Below are 17,051 nucleotides of genomic sequence, written 5' to 3'. Positions count from 1 at the left end.
TTTACCCATGGCCTAGATGAAAACGTTCCCATGCCCTGCCATTTAAGATTTAGATTCAATCTCCTACATAGATTAGAAGTAGCAGGTCAACAAAGGAATATACCCCATGATTTGTGTTGGCTATGCAAGATGAAGCATGAGGAATTACGGAGGCACTTAGTAATACATTGTCTTGTCTGATGGCAGACTAAGACAATGTGATGTATCCACTAGCTCTGGAGTGATATTAGTCTCACTCTGAATGAGACTTATGAGTGGTAGGCAACTATCCCTTACCTTCCTCAACAAGGTTTTTACTCCACTGGGTGAGGAAACTGGTTGATCTGTGGTTTAGGGCATATGATTTTGTCTTGGATCCTTAAAGTGAACAGATCCTGTTATGCCATATTTCCATTATTTGCAGTGCATTATGGGGAGATATGATCTTATTCAGATGTTCATAGAATGTGACGTTATCTGACAAGCCATTTATTTCTTTTTTTCCTTTTAGTACACATGTTGTTGATTTTGTTAGAAAGGTTTTTTAAGGTCTTAATGTCTATACTTGGTATGTTGTTACTTTATGATCTTGAATGTTAGATTTACTACATGTGGATAAGTTGGTACCTGTAGCTCCCTTGTCATTTGAAAGGTTTAGGGGTGCATAGGTCAATTTATAGGACAACAGAAATTCAGCCAGTGTATTGGTCAGTTTGAGGGCAGAATAATGTTTATCTTGTTAAAGAATTGTTTGTTTTAGTTTGTAATGCTGTATTCATTTCCGTCTACATTTAATCTAATATGTATTAATTTATTATATGATAAATGATTATTCGCGAAAGGTTTAAACATGAAAACATAACAAAAACAATACCACTTACATAAGAATAAAAGGCACCTTAAATTTAGGCACACAACATACATCCAAACCAAAATAACCAGCTCACAACACATACCCTAACTACCACCTTCATACCATTTTTACGCCAAGCAACATTCGCATTTGAAATACAAATGCATTCCACATCAGTTTCCAAAGTACAAAACACCATATACACGTTCACACATTACACATCAAACAAAATGGTGGATACAGATTTCAGTGAGGCTGTTCACATTTTACAATAACATTACATTTCAATAACAACCCAAAACCTCAACATTGGCATTTTCAACCTTCATACATTTTAACTGATCCTCATTGTACCTACTTATCACTTTATGCGTTGTACGGATTGTGTAGCTTTCATCTTACAAATGTTGTATAAATGAAAATTTAACATACACAGTTACAGAAATATCCACCAGTGGTATATTATTTCAACTTTGAAAAATACAACAATTAAGCTGAACAGTGGTTGAGACTTTCAGGACCAAAACTGGTATACCGTTTCTTCTCTGGCCAGTAAACCAGACTGAAACTAATTTGAACTGTCGAGAGCACACCAAACTGATAAAGGTTTTAAAACATTTGATCTACTGTAGTGTTATTCTTGTAGCATTTACTTTTTTTACAAGAACACTCAAGAGCACACAAGAGTGTGCCCTGAGAAATTAGTGACGAAACAAGGAATTCAACATGTTAGAATATGAAGACAATATTCAAGCAGTAAAGCAGGACACAGACTAAGTTTAGTATTTCTACATACATTGTCACAATGTTGCTAGATTGCCTAATGTATGAACAGTAGTACAATATGTTGTCTATAGTTATTACCTGAACAATCTTTGGCCTCTGTAGAAAGATTTCAGCTGGAAAATCTTGCATGATGACATCCTGAAGTAGCTCGCAGGTGTTCCAGATCAAACGAGGATTATTACTTCTTATGGAACTGAATAAAAGCAAGTGAGGCATGTTTAGAATATTTGCTCGGGAGCATGAAACTTAGAACAATTTGGGTCAACATACGCAAATTCTTCTGTTGTGGCGAGAAGTTCATGGAATAGCAAGTTGAAGGACAAGTTACACGCTGGTAACATTGTTTTAGGCACCAAATACTGTAGTAACGTTATGGGTTCACAATTTATCATTTTGTACTGGGTGCTGGAAAAGCCTGGAACAGTGTGTTTGATTTCGAGTCTCAACATACAACTTGCCGTTATGCTCTGTGGGCTATAAGCAGTGGTGTATTTATGCTTTGATGCCATAGGCCCAACGAAGTGCAAGCACCCCTCCACATTTACTCTACTCCCTTTGCCAAACTCTGTCCCCTTCGCCCCTGCTCATCTTCAAGACATAGAAACAATTTGTCCCCTTACCTTTCTGCTTTTCAACAGTGTTCTAGGTAAGTTTTGACTGTTTAAACTGGTTTTTACTGTTTAATTCCGGTTCCTCTAAATTATGATCTCCCAGATTCTGAGAGGAAATTAGTTTGCATGTTAATCAACCATCTTAGAATTTCAGGCACACAAATTGGTAGAGTTAGCAGATATTTTACACCCATTGTGAGCAGGAATGATACATCAAGGCTTTATCTCATGCTACTGGGCATTCACAGATCCGTTATCTCCTTTCAGGTAGAATCTTAGGTATTGTACGATCGGACCGAAAAAGGCTACCACCAAAAGTTCGAACCTTTGGTGGTAGCCTGGCAGTTAAGTAAAACACATTTTCTTTTTAAAAAAAAGACTGCAGGGGCTGCAGGGTTGTCCCCCCGCAACACCCCGCTCACTATACTGTGCGGTATAGTGAGCAGGGGTTGCGGGGGAAACCCCTGCAGCACCCGTAGTATGCAAGCGCGTTCGCATGAGAAAGGTGCAAACCTTTGGTAGTTCTCACCTTTCTCATGCAAACTTTTCAGCCGCAGCAAAATCAGCCGCGGTCGGATCACTTCGAATCAGAATCTTACACCATCTGTACCTTACTTACCTCAGGCAACTCAATGCTTTTCGTGGAATTTGCTAACAAAACAAAGTTTTAAATGTAAAAAAAGTGTACTGAAATAGCTTGCTCCATGTGAGTAAATATTTAAAGGGGTGAAGGTCTTTACCTACCCCACCTAACGCAGTAATTTAAGGCTGTGAGGCATGCAAAAATATTTGCAGAACCCTAAGGAAAGCTACAATTAACATCCAATACCGTTGATCAAACAGTAAAAGAACAAGTTACTTACCAACTGTATACACTATGTCAGGCCTGGGGATACAGCTGGTCTGTATGGCGACTTTAGAGTCCAATCTTGGCGGTGGTACTAGTCTATTTAGGTAGAATATGTTCAACCAGGTCAAGGGGAGTAGGAGACCCTCACCTTCCCTGAGATTTAATATTTAATTAGGGTCGCAGTTCAGTGTCCTCACAGTAAGCAGCCAACACAGATGACCGGAGCACCAAAAAATGAGCATGGGATTGTACCCATAATTCGAAAGTGCGAGCATTAAGGCTAAGAATTGACCAACTAACCCTACACTGGTGAAACTGTAATAACATTATAGCCCTGATTTGAGAAAGGCCAATGAAGGCCGAAACATGCGTTATCTAAAGGGCAATCCAATAAAACACGTACTGATACTATTGGGCGCAGAATCCTGTCTCTTCATTCTTTTGTTTTGCTTACTTACCAACTGGTAACATTCTTTAGACTGGATGTTCCTCCAGCGTATTCCACATCTTTGACATGTAATGTCCACAGCTGTGCACTTCAGAAACTTTTTCGGCAGAGGGCGTCCTGCGTCGATGACATCGGGTCGATGTCCCTCGAAGGCGACGTCACCGGATGTTATAAATAGGACGTACGGCGCCGTAGCCTTAGTTTATGTTTTTCCCCCAGAACGTGTGGCACCGATCCAATGCCTGTTTGACTGCACATAGCCTTGATATGATATGATATGCCATTTGTAACGCGCCTATACACAAGTGTTTCAAGGCGCGACGAGGCAGGGAGGGGGGAACAAGGGGAAGACAGACAACGATCCTACTAGGCCAGGTGTCATGCAGACCGCGCAAGTGCAGGGGTAGGGGGAAGGGAAAAAGTGCAAGGGGGAGGGGGGGGAGTGCAGTACAAATAAGTAGAATAGAAATAAAATAATAAATAAATAGGGCCAGCTGGTGGCAAGTGCAAGGTAAGTGCAGACAAGTGCTGGGGGGGGGGGCTGTAGGGATACAGAGACAGTCCCGCAGTGCAGGGGTTGCCAGGGAGGCAGTGCAAGTGAAGAGTGACTGGGCCCAGGACCGAGGTCGGTGAGAGTGGCCCAGTTGCAGAATCAGTGCAGTTTAGGTGAAGAATTTAGCAAGGGAGAGAGAAAGCAGAAGTGAAGAGGAAGGTTTTGAGGTGCTTCCGGAACCGGAGATGGTTCTCCTCAAGTTTCAGGGAGGCAGGAAGGCTGTTCCACAGGGAGGCCCCTGCCGCGGAGAGAGATCTACCCCCAGCTCGTTGCTTCGAGAAGCGGCTGACCCTGAGGGAGTTGGAGACGGATGAGCGTAGGGCTCGGGAAGGAAGATATTTAGGAAGAGAGAGTTGAAGGTATTTAGGCCCCAGGCCCCAGAAGGCCTTGTGGACAATGCAGAGGGTTTTGAACTTAATCCTCGCAGCCACTGGGAGCCAGTGTAGAGATTTCAGTCCTGGAGAGATACGGTCCCTGGGCTTGAGGCCAAGGACAAGTCTCGCAGTTCTGTTCTGGATGAGTTGCAGAGGGCGGAGAGTGGAGGCAGGCAGATTAAGATAGAGGCTGTTACAGTAGTCCAGCTTTGAGAGAACCAGGGCTCGGGAGACAGTGAGCTTCTGGGGGAAGGAGAGGAAGGGAAGAAACCTCTGAGGAGGTGCAGCTGGTAATGTGACTTCTTAGAGACGTCAGATATATGAGGAGAGATGGAGAGTGTGGAGTCGAAGATGACCCCGAGGTTTTTTGCCTTGCAGGTAGGAGCAGGAAGAGGGCCAAGTGAGGCCGGCCAGAGAGCTGCAGGGAAGGAGGGAGTGGGTGTGCCGATGAGTAGGATCTCAGTCTTACTAGCATTAAGGCAGAGGTCATTGGCAGCACACCATTCCTGGATAGCAGACAGACAGTCAGAGATGAGGGAGGGAGAGGAGGAGGAGGCCGAGGGTAGCCTGAAAATGAGCTGGGTATCGTCCGCATAGCACTGAAAGTTGGGGCAGAGGGCGGCGATGCGGTGGGCAAGGAGTGCCAGATACTGGTTGAACAGCCAGGGAGAGAGATTAGATCCCTGGGGAACGCCACAGGTGGAGAAAAAGATGTCAGAGAGGAAGGACCCAAGTTGGACCTGGGAGGGTCGATTGCAAAGGAAAGAGGTCAGCCACGCCAGAGCCTGACCAGTGATACCCAGGTTATCACTGAGACGGTTGAGCAGGATGGCATAGCCTTGCGGAAACGTAAACTGCAATCGCATAGGAAATTCTCCAGCGGGGCAGGCTGGGAGGGCGATGTGGAATACGTTGGAGGAACATCCAGTCGAAAGAAAGTTACCAGTTAGTAACTTGTTCTTCGAATGGATAATGTCCTCCAACGTATTCCACATCTTTGACAGCCTCCCAAAGCAGTACCAGAAAATGGAGGAGGGAAAAGAATTTAGAGTACTCAATCAGATGGCGGAATAAAGAACCGCCTTACTAAAGGCCATATCCTGACCATGGATCGTATCCAGGGAGTAATGTTTAACAAAGGGGTGGATAGAAGCCCATGTGGCTGCATCACAAATATTCCAAATAGGAACTCCCCATTGGAGGGCTGTGGAAGTAGACACGCCCCTAGTGGAATGAGCTCTCAAACCTTCAGGAGGGTCCTTACCCGCAAATCGGTAACACTCAGTAATGGTGAAGATAATCCACCTGGACAGGGTCTGTTTGGTAAAAGCCTGGCCCAATCGGTGTCCAGCATTTCCCACAAAGAGTTGATCGTCCACTCTGACCCTGGACATCCTAGAAATATAAAAGCTCAGAGCTCTCCTAGAATCCAACCTATGCAGTCGCTCGTCTTCCTTACCAGGATTAGGAGGAGGATAGAAAGAAGGAAGAACCGCTTTCTGGCTCAAATTAAATTCAGATACTACCTTCGGTAGAAAGGACAGATGTACCCCTAGTATAACTCTGTCCTTGTGGAACACAGTAAAGGGCGGCTTAGAGGAAAGTGACTGCAATTCACTCACTCTGCGAGCGGAAGTAACCACAACCAAGAACACTGTCTTGAAGGACAATAATCTCAAGGGACAAGAGTGCAGAGGTTCAAACGGAGAACCCAAAACCAAATTAAAATCCCAAACCGGCACCTGGAAAGGGGAAGGCGGGAACACATTAGTCAGTCCTTTAAGAAATTGAGAAATCAAAGGAATCAAATTGAGAAATCAAAAGGAAAGTAAGAGCATTATTCAGACGAGCGCTTAAATAGACAGTGCTGCCGGGTAACCTTTAATGGTACCCACTTGAAGGCCCCTGTGAGCCAAAGAAAGTAAGAAAGACAAAACCATAGGAATGGAACACTGAAAAGGACCAACATTTTGTCCTCTGCACCAGTCGCAAAACTTACACCAACGGCAATGGTACAGGGATTTTGCTGCTGGCCTCCTGGCAGAAAGCAACACCTCCATCACATCATCCGGGAGGTCCCAATCCTTATATTTCAACCTTTCAGATACCAAGTGTGAAGGTTGAGAGTTCTGACCTCTGGATGGAGAACCTGACCCCCCCCCCCCCTCACCTCGCCCCTCGCGCAAGAGCAGATCCTCTCGGTAGGGAAGACGACGTGGAAGGCAGATGGACATTTCTAGAAGGTCCGGGTACCACAATCTCCTGGCCCAATCCAGAGCAATGAGGATCATGTGGGAACCGAACCTCTGTAACCTCCATAATACTTAAGGAAAGATGGGGACTGGAGAAGTTCTTAGAAGTAGTTTGTAGCAATAAGAATCATATGTTGAGGGGCGTGGCCAGCCAGCCATTGAGTAGGACGTGCTCCGGAGTGGCTGCTCCTATTGATCCGACGACGATCCGTATTGAAGCACTTATACGGACTGGAAAGTTCCTGGAAACATGAGCGGAGGTGTTGGAATGTGTTCCCTGCCACACAGCAAAGAAATAGTAATTTGTGGCAAGAATGCCCGAGATATGAGCTTTTCTGCGTTTGCCATGGGGAACACAAAGTCCCACAAAATGGCGGCTAACAAAGGCATCGGGTCACCCGATCGCCGGAATCACTGAGCCAGGCTGTCAGCTGTGAACGAAGCGCTCGCTTCGGACGGGGAGCTGAGCGGAACACTTAATCCGCAAAATAACAACAAGCGACGTGCTGCAATGTGAGGTGAGCCTGGTAGAGGAGGCCCAACAGATACAGTAGCACGAGCGGCCACTGACAACAGCGCTCGTAAAGCCAGCATTTTATGTGGTACCCGGCGGATCATCTGATACTTGGAAGAACATTCGGCGAGGTGCTACATTGTGTAGCAAGCCTTAGAGAAGCAGATTGATGGCTTCAGCAGCTTGAGTGAGGGCCGGCGCACAGTGACTGGGGAGCTCGCTTCGAACGGGGCACCCGGCAAAGCAACCGTTTGTTACAGCATCCGGTCGAGGTGAGCAGCAGGGTGCGGCAAGCCCGGGAGCGGTGACATTACTGAACACCAAAGCGCGAGCAAGGCCCCCGAGTGTAACAAAGATCAGCTGGAGCAGCAACCTGAAGCCTTTGTTGTGGAAACAGTAAGCGCCGCGCGCCCGAACTCTTTGAAACATTGTTGTGGGCGTGTGAGGCAACAATAATATCTTGTGTGCACCGAACTGGAAGCAGAGCATTGCGCTTAAGCGAAAGGTGCAATTGATGCAGCAAGCGGCTGCTCATAAATAATTTTCGGCAGCCGGAACATGTAATTGTGCTTTTAGCAACAACGGCCACTGGAGGACACTTTGATACTGCTGGGCTGACATAGATAGTGGTGATCTTGCACTCTTAAGGATAAAAGAGTGCACAGCATTGTGAGCTGGGAGCACGCGTGGTGGTTGTAGACCAGCATATGACCCCGGGGAGGTTGCAGAGTCACAAAATGGAAGCCACCACAGAAAGACACGGCATGTGGGGTGGACTCAAGCTAATGAGGAAGTAAATAACAATTTCCCGCTAGGCAGCTATAAGGGGATCCCTATCGGGCAGTTGCCGGTGCTGCAAGCTCCTTGGGCTGTTGGTACTTTTCGGTACCTTGGGATAGATGTGTAACATACGGTTGAAAAAGAACATAGGAATAACACTGAGGTAGCCATAGGGAAAATTGAAAAGAGTATGAAATTTTGGGGGAAGCTGCCTTTAGCGATGATGGGGCGAAGTGCAATGCTCAAGATGGTGGTCTTACCCAGGCTTCTGCATTATTTTGGGAACATTCCATACCTCATATCTAGGAAGTTTTTCACCAGGCTGAACGGCATGTGCAGGGATTTCCTGTGGCAGGGCACCAGGAATAGGGAGGCACTATGGAAGTTGCAGAACTTTTACGGAAAGGAGGGATAAGGCTCCCTAACTATGAGGTCTACTACATAGCGAGCCAACTGCAATACATCGCTAAATGGCTCTCGGACGACGCGACCCCTGAATCCAGATTGTTTAGGGCAGATTGTGCCCCATTATATTTAAAAGAGATGATTTGGTTGCCCAAGACTGAAATGAAATCGTGCCCCGAGATGATGATGCTTGGGTGGAGGATCGGGCGCCGAGCATGCCGGATGATGGAAAACCCAGTCCCATGCTCCCCACAGACATCGCTGGTTGCGCTGGCTGGAGGAGATGTGCAGCTACGAATGACAATTAGGAACCACTGGGAATCGGTGGGGTTGGTAACTATGGGAGATGTCTGGCGGGAGGGGACCATCATAAATTTTGAAGAGCTAGGTGAGGAAGTAGGGTTACACGTGGGTCAGTACATTACATACCATAGATTGGTGCGGGAAATCAAGAAAACTTGGCCTGAAACGATACTCGAAGAAGAGCCAGATGTTACTGTAGACATGATATATGACATAACGGAGGGAGGGCATGAGATTTCTAGATTGTACGAAATGATGACGTCCAAGGTTAGGAAAGAACTAACGCAACTGAGACTAGACTGGGAAGCTGAGGTGGGAGCCCAGATAGAGGACGGGAGGTGGGAACGTGCCCGGAGGTACCATAAAAAGGTGGCAAGAAACGCTATGTTGAAACAGATACAATTATATATTACGCATAGGCTTACATGACACCCCTGAAGATATCAAGGTTTGAAAATGCCGGTAGACAAGCATGTCCCAAATGTGACGAAGAACAGGCTGATATGGTACATATGTTCTGGTCCTGTCCGGTGATTGAGCGCTTCTGGAGCGAAGTAGCGGGGAAACTAGCGGAAAAAGGGGTCACTATTGTCATAGACTCAGCTTGGGCCTGCTTACTGGGGGGGTTCCCCAGGTCGCAGAAACTGAAGCATGTTAACAAACTGAAGGATTTAGCATATGTGCTCGCAAAAAGGAGGATTGCCATGGGATGGAAGGCTTGTCATAGGCCACGGGTGGAGATGTGGTGGAATGAGTTGCAGAATTGGGCAGAGGTGGAGACTAAGGTATGGCAGGAGGCAAGTAACATAGGCGGAGAAGAAGAGGTGGGAACCCTGATGGTATGGAAATTGTTGGTAGCGGAACTGTTTGGAACGATACCAGATCTGACAGAATCCACTGAAAATCAAACCCCGCCATGCGGTGTGGATACAGAGTGAATAGGATTAACAGGCTCGTAGGGGGGGTGGGACAAAGGGAGCAGTGTCCAAAACTGTGTAATGAACAATGAGAAAATTGTACTATTGATATTTGCATTGCGTATTTGGTTTGTATTGGTATTGTTTGTTGAAAATGCAATAAAATTGTTTAAAAAAAAAAAGAAGAATCATATGTTGGGTCACAAGCTGATTAGGCCTGTGAGTTGGGAATGTTTCAAGCACTTTCACCTCCAGAGGCAAGTACTCTCAGTCTGATTTTACAGTACCTTACAAATGAAGAAAAAGAGGCAGCTGATGACTTCTGTTCCTGCAGATCTCGCTGTACCGGGGGCTCAGTCGTGGGGACAAGAGGGAGGACATCGGGGGACTCCTGCACTGCACTCGGACAGTCGCAGCTCGCAACTAGCAAAACTGTGTGCTTGACTTAAAGCCACCAGAATCAAACTGGTGTCTCCCTCCCTGGTTCTATGGTTTACTGCAGCAACTCTGAGGAAATTCAACCAGCTCTGAGGTGAGTATCCAGGTGGCTTACTGTTGAGTTGATTGGTCCCACCAACTCAAAGGGAGAAGTCGTCCTTGTAGGAGCTTCTCGGTCGATTAGAAAATGGCAAGTAGGCACTGCAGCAGGACTTCACCGGGCAAACCGACGGTCCAGGAGGTGCAGCAGGCGTCCTCTTCAAGATCTTCTTAGTTTCCTTCGTCCAATGGTCGACCCTGCCTTCCAAGCCAAGAGAGACTCGCCTTTCATTCGGTTCCCTCCCATTCATTCCAGCCTAGCTGTCACTCACCCAGCAGGATGGCTGTCCTTCCCAGACAGTCAGACAGCCAAAGACGCCAGAGTGCATTTGGGTGTCCTAGGAGACTAAGCACATGGAGTTTCGGGTACCTCCCTCGCTTCCTGCCCATCCCAGACACTCGGGCGCCAGAGGCGGTCTTAACTCCTGAAGCCCGCCAAAGGCGAATGAACAAAGGGGCCAAACCTAGTTTGGCACGCAGAGAAACTCTAAAAGGACCTTTCCAAAAAGAAATGGCAAAAAAAGAAGACCAGGACATGTTTAAACAAAGGGGGCTCAGACGCCATCTTGAAAAACATGGCTCCTGTAATTTAACGCTACCTGAGCTACGAATAGTTCGCGGTCAGGAAAAATCATGGTAGTTCGTTGTAAAACCACTGCCACCAGCTATTCTTAGAGGAAAGGGTAGCATTTGACTGCTACATGAGTATCTAGACACAGGGGATACTAAGTAACCCCTCCAGCACTCTATTGTAAAATAGGGTGTGCTGGGCCTAGGAATTTAAAAACACTAGTAAATTCAATTTCACTTGACTTTCTATGGGAAACAGTAGTTTATCCCAGAGAAGGTATTTAAACCTTGGGAAAGCCTGAAAGGCTTCCCTGTGTCACTGCACTGAAGGTGCTGTGTGACACAAATGAAAGGATGCCGCCTATGGAGTTGGTTAGACTCCATAACCAAAGGAAACACACAGGTAAAACACATTGAATTGAAAAGTTCAAAGTCCCAAAGTTTAGCAATAGAGCTTGAGGGCTCCAAGGTAGAGGGAATTGGCACATTCATGAGAATTCTCCCCAAGACAACCCCGGAGCCGGAAATATGGCAATGAGGAAGGACTACTTTCAACTGTGCTTTAAGGAGTTCCAAGACCAGTTTATGGCAACATTTCAGTCGCAGTTCACCCAATTATAGTCCGAACTAAAACAATCCCTGCAGGAAATAAGAGATATAGCCAAACCGGGGGAAGAGAGTGGACATTTCAAAGAAAGCACTGCAGGACATAGCGGATGACAAAAAACAACAATGAGGTACAGGAACATCTCTCTCGCCACTACCAGAACCTAGAGCTTCAATGCAAGGATTTAGAAAATCGCTCTCCCAGATCCAACATACGGATCAGGAACTTATCGGAATCCGTGGATGACAAAGCTCTGAAGGCTACAGTGCAGCATCTATTGGCGGACCTCCTACCAGGAGAAGGAAATGAGACTATCCACATTGACCGAATTCATAGTTGGCCCCCTGACGGGTGGAAAAAGGCCAGCGGCCGAGATATGTATTGGCAGCGATCACCTCCTATGCCCAGAAGGAAACAATTGTGAGTGCAGCAAAGGTCTCGGGCCGATTACGGTCATTGACATTGAAGCAGAACTATTTTAGGATCTAGCACAATCCACACTGCAAAAAAGGAGAGCAATGGGCCTGGTTGTGCGTTTCCTAGCACAGAAACAGATCGGGTTACGAATGGACATTCCCCTGCGGACTGCTCTTTACGTGGGAGGAACGGCAACACCGGTTCACGACCTGCGATGAAGGTATACATATTCTACAGCTAGAAGAAGAGGACAGAGGTGATGGAGACAAAGGCAGGAAAATCGACAGATGGGGCGAAAGGGAATGGAAGACCGCATCAAAGAAGGCCAGCGGAATATGAAAGGTGGATTGAGAGCCTGTGCGCTCTCATGTCTCCTTCAGGTCACTAATGGGATTCTATGAAGAACGGTCAAGGAGGAAAAGTGCATCTGAGCAGAGTCCTTGTGGCTCACAGCACGCACCTTTAATTACCTACGGGGGCCACAGGGAAGTGGTAGGCTCATTGTAATCCTAGAGTGGGGTTTAGTACACCCCACAAAACTTCTCTGGGTTGGTTAGGGGGCCAATTGCAACAAGTACTTCACCCGGGCGATCTTCGCAACTTTGACCCCCCCCGCCCCTGCCACCCCCTCAGGGAAAGGGGATGAAGTTGGGTAGGGGGAGGGGGAGACCGGGAGTGTGCAGTTGGGGTATGTTGGGTCGGGGGAACGGGGGGGTTGGGGGTGCATTAGGTCAATCTGCCAGAGGGGGGGGGGGGGGGGGGGTTCAGGTCTATTTCGGTACGGGTAGGAGACCTAACGTAACGTAATCCTATCATGACGTCCATCAAAATCTTGACACATGATGTAATGGGTATGAACTCCCAGTCAAGAAGAAAAAGCTAGAGAGATATGTGAAAGGGAGATATACCAAGAAACGCATTAGAAAAAAGGACAAGGGAAAGCTTAGAATGAAGGGCTATCCCCAGCTATACCAGGCTAATGCCAGCGACAAGACCACAGAGGTACTCCTAGCGATAAATGACAAACTGTCAGCTCACGTCCTGGATGGTAAGCCGGATCCAGACGGGCGCTCTTTCTTAATGTAAAAATGGGGATACATTTATACACTTTAGCGACTCTACGTGCCCAATGCGGGACAGGATGGCTTTTTAAGGGGGACATTGTCACAACTTGAGGGGTTCGCCAGGGGTGCGGGGGGGCATCATATTGACTACAGATTTTAATTTGGTGTGGATTCCCCAAGAGGACAGGAGCTCAGGAGCCACTTTACATATAATGGCATCGTCCAAAGCACTTAAGCAAACGCTCACTATGCTAGCACTTCACAACACCTGGCCGGCAATTAAGGGACAATATAAAGGATTTATGTATTACTCTCACGTACATGCCTCCCTAGCGAGGATTGATTATATTTGGGACTCCACCAGCTTAGTGGGAAGGGCGACGGGGCTGGAAGTGGGGACTATCTCCCTCTCCGATCATGCGCCATTGTCACTGCAAGTGGCAATTGGAGACTCATAGAAAGGTATCTGGAATTGGCACTCTGTCGGATCTGCTACAGGACCCAGTCCTGGCGGACTCGATAAAAAAGAAAATGGACACATACTTTGCAGAGAATGAGACCCAGGGCATGGCCCGAAGATAGAGACCCAGGGCATGGCCCGAAGATAGAGACCCAGGGCATGGCCCGAAGATAGTCTGGGATGCCTTCAAACCCATGATGAGAGGGCATGTGATATCCCTGAAGGTAAACGGGGACAAGTAGAGACGCGGGTGGGAGGAAGAGCTGGAAAAGAAGTTGAAGGACATCCAAGCGGAAATGTCACACGGTCCTACTAGGAAACTGCAGAGAGCGATGAAACATGCTCAGGGTCAGCTGGAAACGCTCTGTACAAAATATGCAGAGAAAGCTTTATTATTTACAAGGCAGCATTATTACTTGAACGCTAATAAAGCAGATAGGTTGTTGGCCAGACAACTAAAAGATAAAGCCAGGGCTCGGAAGATTCTGAAACTAGATAACGGTATGGGGGTTACATGAAAATACCAACGAGGGGATCATGGAGAACTATACACTTCTGATGGCCCAGGGGGAGACAGGCAAATAGCATACCTGGATTCGGTCCCGCTACCAAGTGTCTCACTGGAGGAGAGGGATAGGGTAGCTGGAGAAATCCAGGAGGGGGAGCTGATTAAAAGCGATTTAATTGCTACATAGGAACAAGGTGCCAGGACCTGATGGGTATCCTGCAGATTTTTATAAACTATATCAAGATACCCTAGCACCACACTTCAATTCCTTTACACTAAAAGGCACGATCAAAGACTATGGGCAAGGCCAAGTTGGTGGTGTTTCCAAAACCAGGCAAGGACCAGTTATCCTCCGGGTCGAATAGACCTACAGCGCTGATAAATATGGACGCTAAGTTGTACACCAAAATGTCTGCGCATCGATTTACGGGGGCTCCTACCTAAACTAATAGGTCCTGACCAATCGGGATTAATTCCACAGAGACAGACACTATAATTTATGCAAGGTGTGTCACCTATTGGAGAAAACTTCTATAACACGAACATCGGCGCTGTTGGTTTCATTGGACGCAGAGAAAGCGTTTGACAGAGTCGTATGGTCCTTTCTGTTTCGCATCAAGGAACGCATGGGGCTAGGGGCGGGGTTCCTACAAATGGTGAGAACCAACTACTACTCCCTTAACATCCAATTGGCGAAAATGGGGCTCCATCCAAGAGTACACCGATAAAACTTCGGACCAAGCAGGGATGCCCCCTAACCCCATTATTATAACGCCATCTATCTGGAACCCCTATTGATATGTTATGTTATTTTGCATTTATATAGCACCTTATATACCATTGGTATGGTCTGAAGGCGCTGGTAGGTTGAACGCCCTTGGGAACCGAAGTTCGGGTCAGTAGAGAGTAGAGAGAGTCCAAAAAGTGCGTGTGCGCACCACGTATGTGTGCAGCTGGTGCGGAATTCAGGTGGTAGCTGCTTCATAGCGGTAGGTGTGGTGGATGAGAGATCAGGAGTATGTGTTCGTTCTAGCCGGCTTTATCGAGAATGAGTGTGGCTGCATTAGGCTTGAGGAGAACGCCTGGCTAGGGGGTGTGAAACCAGCAGTGTTTACATAGAGTGATGTGGGGTGAGCGGGAGATGTAGCTATGAGAACAGTTATACCGAATGGTGTCATAGTATCTCTGTGTTCTAGTTGAGTGGTGGTGTAAGGGAGAGAGTAAGCGTGGGGTGTGGTATGGTGTATGTTTTTCAAACGTTCCCTGCATTCCAAAGCATATTATGTTTGTCACGCAGTTCTGGGCGGGCAGGTCTGATCTATGTATTTTTATTCATTTCAGGTGTTCAGGATTGTCCTACGCATTCGTGTCTGCTCGACATATTCATGTGCTCTGGTTCACCTTGCATGCTGGAGTCTGGTCTTCATTCTCCAGTGAGGTTCATGCATGCTCATGTGTTCCATACGTATGCACTCGTGTACTTGCGAGTGCATTCCAGTCTACCCTGCGCTTGTGCTTATGTCTGCCTATGCGTTCGTCTGCTCTGTATACTCAACTGCTCTGTATACACCTCTGATCAGTACGCTTATTTGATCTATGCACTCTTCAGGTCTACCCACTGCTACCCTCAACATACTATTCCTCAGCTCCACGTACTTATCCGTTCAGCATACTGCTCCGTTCAGCATACTCATCCGCTCTACAAATTCATCTGCTCCATGCGTTCGTCCGCTCCAAGAGACCACGTACACTTCTAAATTCAACTTTTCAGAGAGGGTAATGGGCGCAACTTCCAAGTGCAATTGGGTACACTTCTAAATTCGTCTTTCTCAGAGAGGCTATTGGGCGCAACTTCTAATGCAATTGGGTACTGTTGGGCGCAACTTCTAAATGCAATTGGGTACACTTCTAGATGCAATTGGGAACACTTCTAAGTTCAACTTTATCAGAGAAGGCTATTGGGTGCAACTGTTAGATGCAATTGGGTACACATCTAACTTCAACCTTCTTAGAGAGGCTGTTGGGCGCAACTTCTAAATGCAATGGGTACACTTCTAAATGCAATTGGGTACACTTCTAAATGCAACTGGGTACACTTCTAAAAATCAAGTTTCTCAGAGAGGCTCTTGGGTGCAGCTTCCAAATGCAGTTGGGGACATTTCTAAATACAACTTTCTCAGAGAGGCTCTTGGGTGCAGCTTCCAAATGCAGTTGGGGACATTTCTAAATACAACTTTCTCAGAGAGGCTGTTGGGCGCAACTTCAAATGCAATTGGGTATACTTCTAAATTCAACTTTTCTCAGAGAGGCTATTGGGCACAACTTCTAAATGCAATTGGGTATACTTCTAAATTCAACTTTTCTCAGAGAGGCTATTGGGCGCAACTTCTAAATGCAATTGGGTACACTTCTAAATTCAACTTTCTCAGCGAGGTTTTTAGAGATTCCAAAAGTGTGGCGTATGCTAACAATCATTGGTTGGCATTATACTGCGGGCTATTGTGAGGTAGGTCAGAGTGGCAGGAGCTTTCTGGAGTAGAGTAATTGCTCTACCCCCCACCCAAGCCAACACTTACGGTTTTGTTGGTGTCTGGTGGCTTCCTTGGCTTCCCCTGCGGACACCTGCTGACTCTGTTGGAGCCGCCCTTGGCCTTGGGGCCCTTAGCCGCTGGGGGCTGCCGGGCAGAGGGCTGCCCTGGGAGGACCAGTGATGAAGGGCAAGATGGGCGGGTCGGGAGGTGGGCGGGCGAGCGAGAACCAGGAGGGGAGGCCGGGAGACACGGGGCAACGCGGGGCCTGGGCACACCAATTACAGAACAATTACAGTAAAATTACAGGCAAGAGGGACGCGATGGGTGGGCGCACTCACCTGCTCCTTGATCGATTGAAAGGGAGCGGGTGCTTCAGTATGGGTCGCTAGACCCAGGAAACAACTTGGATGCAGCCAATCAGGGGTGGGGGCGGGCTGGGAGGTGGGCGGGCGAGCAAGAACCAAGAGGGGAGGCCGGGAGACACGGGGCAACGCGGGGCCTGGGCACACCAATTAAAGTAAAATTACAGGCAAGAGGGGCGCGGATGGGTGGGCGCACTCATCTGCTCCTTGATAGATTGAAAGGGAGCGGGTGCTTCAGCACAGGTCGCTGGACCCAGGAAACAACTTGGATGCAGCCAATCAGGGGTGGGGGGCGGGCGAGCGAGAACCAGGAGGGGAGACCGGGAGGCACGGAGAAACACGGGGCAACGCGGGGCCTGGGCACACCAAT

At 47.4% G+C, this 17,051-nt stretch overlaps 1 protein-coding gene across 1 annotated transcript in view; it reads right to left on the bottom strand.

Moving 5' to 3' along the window:
- Positions 1-17,051, bottom strand: part of RTTN (rotatin) — a 2,784,523-nt gene that overhangs the window by 2,536,812 nt on the left and 230,660 nt on the right. Inside the window, exon 7 of the mRNA XM_069620779.1 lies at positions 1,697-1,811. Coding sequence (XP_069476880.1) covers positions 1,697-1,811 — 115 coding nt within the window. The remainder of the gene's footprint in view (positions 1-1,696; positions 1,812-17,051) is intronic.

Source organism: Ambystoma mexicanum, chromosome 5q (genome assembly GCF_040938575.1).
Source record: "Ambystoma mexicanum isolate Mex_15411 chromosome 5q, UKY_AmexF1_1, whole genome shotgun sequence".
Lineage (NCBI taxonomy): Eukaryota > Metazoa > Chordata > Amphibia > Caudata > Ambystomatidae > Ambystoma > Ambystoma mexicanum.
The sequence above is the reverse complement of the archived record's forward strand: the minus strand, read 5'-3'. Positions and strand labels throughout refer to the sequence as shown.